The 4001-nt window shown below is 38.8% G+C and overlaps 1 protein-coding gene across 2 annotated transcripts in view; it reads right to left on the reverse strand.

Moving 5' to 3' along the window:
• Positions 1 to 4001, reverse strand: part of BRE (brain and reproductive organ-expressed (TNFRSF1A modulator)) — a 724026-nt gene that overhangs the window by 697679 nt on the left and 22346 nt on the right. For both annotated transcript variants that reach the window (XM_006880575.1, XM_006880574.1), the window contains exon 2: positions 2661 to 2812. In XM_006880575.1, the coding sequence (XP_006880637.1) occupies positions 2661 to 2788 (128 nt within the window). In that variant the 5' untranslated portion in view covers positions 2789 to 2812. The remainder of the gene's footprint in view (positions 1 to 2660; positions 2813 to 4001) is intronic.

Consider the following 4001-nt stretch of genomic DNA (forward strand, 5'->3'; position numbering starts at 1 on the left):
GGGAAGACCCTCTATGAGATGGATTGATTCGGTGACTGGGGTAATCGGGATGGGTGTGTCAGAGGCGGTGCGGTTGGCGCAGGATAGAGCAGGGTTTGGGGCTGTTGTGCATAGGGTCGCTATGAGTCAGAAACGACTCGACGGCACATAACAACAACAACAATCTTTTTTATCTTTACAATAGTCAGAGATTGAAAATTGACTTTTTAATTTCTTTTACTAGCATGGAATTTCTACCCTAGTTAACCAAGCAGTATGTCAGGTGCTCAGGCAGGTTTCTCAAGAGTAAAAGGAAGTGAGAATTGTGTGATAAGAGATCATGCATAGGATTCATTCATCTTGGATTAAACCTATCAGTTAAGTCTCCGTTGAAAAAACCTGGTGGACTCAACCTTACTCACATGAGCAAAGTTTACAACCCATAAAACTAAGTTAGGTGCCGTCAAGTCAACTACAACTCATAGCAACCCCATGAACAATGTCTCTGAACCTTTCCCTATCCTAAGTCAACCTCACTATCTCTGACACATTTACTGTGTTACATTGCCACAGTTAATGTGTCAGTTCATGGTATCCTCCTGATACTATGCCCAAAGTACGTGAGACTGAGTTTCAAAATTCTTGCCTCCATGGAGTAAACTGGTTTGACCCTCTCCAGGACAGACCTGTTTGGACAGGTAGTCCACCATGTGTATGTTCAATTCTCTTCTCCAGGAACAAAACCAAAGTCATTGATTTTTCAGTCATCCTTATTCACTGTTGAGCTCTCAAATGTATAACAGGCAATTGAAAAGACTATGGCCTGGATCAGGCACACCTTAGTCTCTAGACTGAAATCATTGCTCTTCAGCACTCTGGAGAGGTCACTGACAGCAGATTTTCCCAACACAATTCATCTTTTGATTTTCTGACTGTTGGTGCCAAAGATGTTGACTGTGGACTCTAGCAAGATGAAATCATTAACAAGCCAATCTTTTCTCCATCTATCACCATGCTGCCTATAAAATGACACATCAATTCTGCAGCATTTTGGGGGGCTGCAGGAGCAGTGCTTGGTCTCCCTCTCATCGGTGTAAATCATTAGACAAAGTCATATTAAATAACTGGCCTTTGCAAGTGTCATATACTTTTAGAAGTGTCAAAGACAAAGCAAGACTGAAGAAATATCACAGACTGGGAGGACTGAGAAAAAGAGAACAGAGTTATTAAATGGCACAAATGATGAAGCAAGGGGTCAAACCTTCCCAGCAACACCTCAATAAACAAGGCTGGAAATCTCCTTCCGAAAGGCTTTCCAAGCTGTGAAAATCCTATGGTGCAATTCTACTCTGCACAAGAATGTAAAAGCAACAAAGGAAACAGATAACTAAATGTAACATAGATCAGGCAGTGCCCTGATTCCAACATCAGCCTAGATTCTTGGACAACTCCAACTGTTCCTTTAACATTACATAAATTTGTCTTCATTTTTTTTTTTAATTAATAAGCCAACTCCTACTTAGAGTAAATTCTTTGTCACAATCACCTTCATTTGCAGTAAGGTCAGCTTTTAAATCCTTAAAAAAAACACCAACCAAATAAACCTATGAGCCTTTCCTTGCACTAAATAGGGCTAAATAAGGACCATATACACACCGGCTCCAACTTACCTACAAATTCTTAAAGACACAGGAATGGGTCATATTCATAATCTGGGAACTGCCTGTATTCTACTTTGGAAAAACGCCCTGATGATACAGTGGTTCAGAACTCAGCTGCTCAATAAAGGGTGGCAGTGTGAGCCCACCTAGCCAGGAGAAGACCTAACAACCTGCTCCCATACAGATTATAGCCAAGGAAATAACAGGGGGCATCTTAGGTCACTGTGAGTCAAAATCAGTTTGACAGAAACAACAATTAGATTCTTCACTAGAGAAAGCTTATCAGCAAAAAACTAACCGGATCCTAGACTAGAAAAAGATTAGTGGAAAACTGGCAAAATGCAAATAAAGCCTATAGCTCAATTAGTAGTTTTGTAACAATGTTAATTTCTTGTAGTGTTTCTAGAACTTTTCTGTAAATCTAAAAACACTGTCTAAATAAAAAGGTTGTTAAAATATACAGGCTTGAAATCTTGCTGTTTTAATCCATATTTAACAGGAACAACTCATTATGACTACCAGTATTATATTTTCAGGAGTTTCTGGTTGGCAAAAAAGGTTTAGCACTGGGCTACTAGCCAGAGAGAGGTCTGTTAACTTCCAAAAGGTCACAGACTTAAAAATTCTATGGAGTCAGAATCAATTAAGACAGCAACTGACAACAATAACATTATCATCTTCATACTAAGAGAGATTATCAGTAATTCAGAATCTCAAAACTAACTCTTAGCAACCATAAGAAGAAAACAAAGCAATAAAATGAAAACAACCCACGTGCTACAAACACAGGACACTTTTAACAAAGAGAATTTTAGGGGGAAAAAACACCAACATTCAGGTTATAGTAATAGTCTACAGCACAAGTAAAATAACTTGAGACATAAAAATGGCAAGAATTGGATAATATAAATTGAATCAAGAGATGAAACCATGACTTAATGGATTTCTGTGTTCAATTGTAATGAGACGGCTGAGAAAGGTTTATTATGAGTTAGCTGCTGAGTTTGATTTGGTACATACCCAGATTTTAAGTCAGTTATCCTCAAACAGTTGGTAGCATCCAGTCCCACTTTTCCATTGCGGACCACACTAGATATGAATGGGGAGAGCATTGGAGAAATGCGGTTCAAGGCTACTTCTGGGGACATTTTAACTCGACTTGCAAATTGCCACTGAAAGAAGAAGCAAAGAATGATGATCAGAGTTTCAAAAGACATGATTAGCTTCCTGAAAACTGGCAGAGAACACACAAGTTGTCTTGCATGAATAAATACATCTTGGTTTTTATGTCAGTCTCTTGCAGTGATCTTGCAGAAGAAACCATTTCTCCCAGCTTAGGACATAGACCACAACTGTTGGGGAGCAGAGAAATACAATTTCACTTGAAATAAAATCTGCCATTCCTTTTCAATTCTACTTTCTATGCTGCCATGCTCTACTCAAATTACTCTTCTCCATCTAAGGTAAGGTCTACTTTTGTTGAGGCTGACAACATAATCTTCTTAATGCAAAACCTATATATCATCAGACCAAGAATTCCTCCCCTGGGCCCACAGAGAATAAGGACCAGATTGCTAATATTATATAAAGCACGACAGCAATTATTACTCACTAGAATGTATTTGCTTCGGATATTCCTCTCTTAATAACTGTCCCTTCATACTCAAACCCACTGTCATAGAGTACATTCTGACTCATGGTGACCCTCCATCAGATTTCTAAGACAAGAATCTTAATGGTAGGAGACTTCCCACCTTTTCCCCACAAAGAAACGGGTGAATCTGAATCACTGCTCTCTTAGTTAGCAATCAGCATGTAATTCACCACACCAACAAGGCTCCTTGTACCTTTGTAATGAATTATAGTTACCCACTTCTGTGATTTCTCTCCTGCAGAGACTATGTCTTGAATCTCTATTGTATAACAAAATTACATGGTACATACTAAGACTCAATTAACATCAACAAATAGATAAATACATAAAAGTCTGAGAAATATTTAGATATGGAAATAAGATAAAAGTGCTTTCAGAAAACCTACCTGTTGTCAGATACCATCTAGTCGTGTACAACTCACAGTAACCCTATGAACAACAGATCTAAACTCTTTTCTGTCTACCCTATTCCATTCTTATCATCTCGGACACTCTTGAGACCAGTCCTGCAGTCAATGTGTCAATCTGTCTGGTTGAGGGTCTTTCTCTCCTTTGCTGACCCTCCACATTTCCAAATATGATATCCCTTTCCAAGGAATAGCCTCTCCTACGAACATCCAAAGTCAGTCAGACAAAACTTTGTCATCCTTTCCTCCAAGAAGCACTCTGGCTGCACTATATAGTAAATATTGTGTGTGTGTGTGTGT

This window comes from Elephantulus edwardii, unplaced genomic scaffold (assembly GCF_000299155.1).
Source record: "Elephantulus edwardii isolate Elephantulus edwardi_28Jun2011 unplaced genomic scaffold, EleEdw1.0 scaffold00009, whole genome shotgun sequence".
In the NCBI taxonomy this organism is placed as follows: Eukaryota; Metazoa; Chordata; class Mammalia; order Macroscelidea; family Macroscelididae; genus Elephantulus; species Elephantulus edwardii.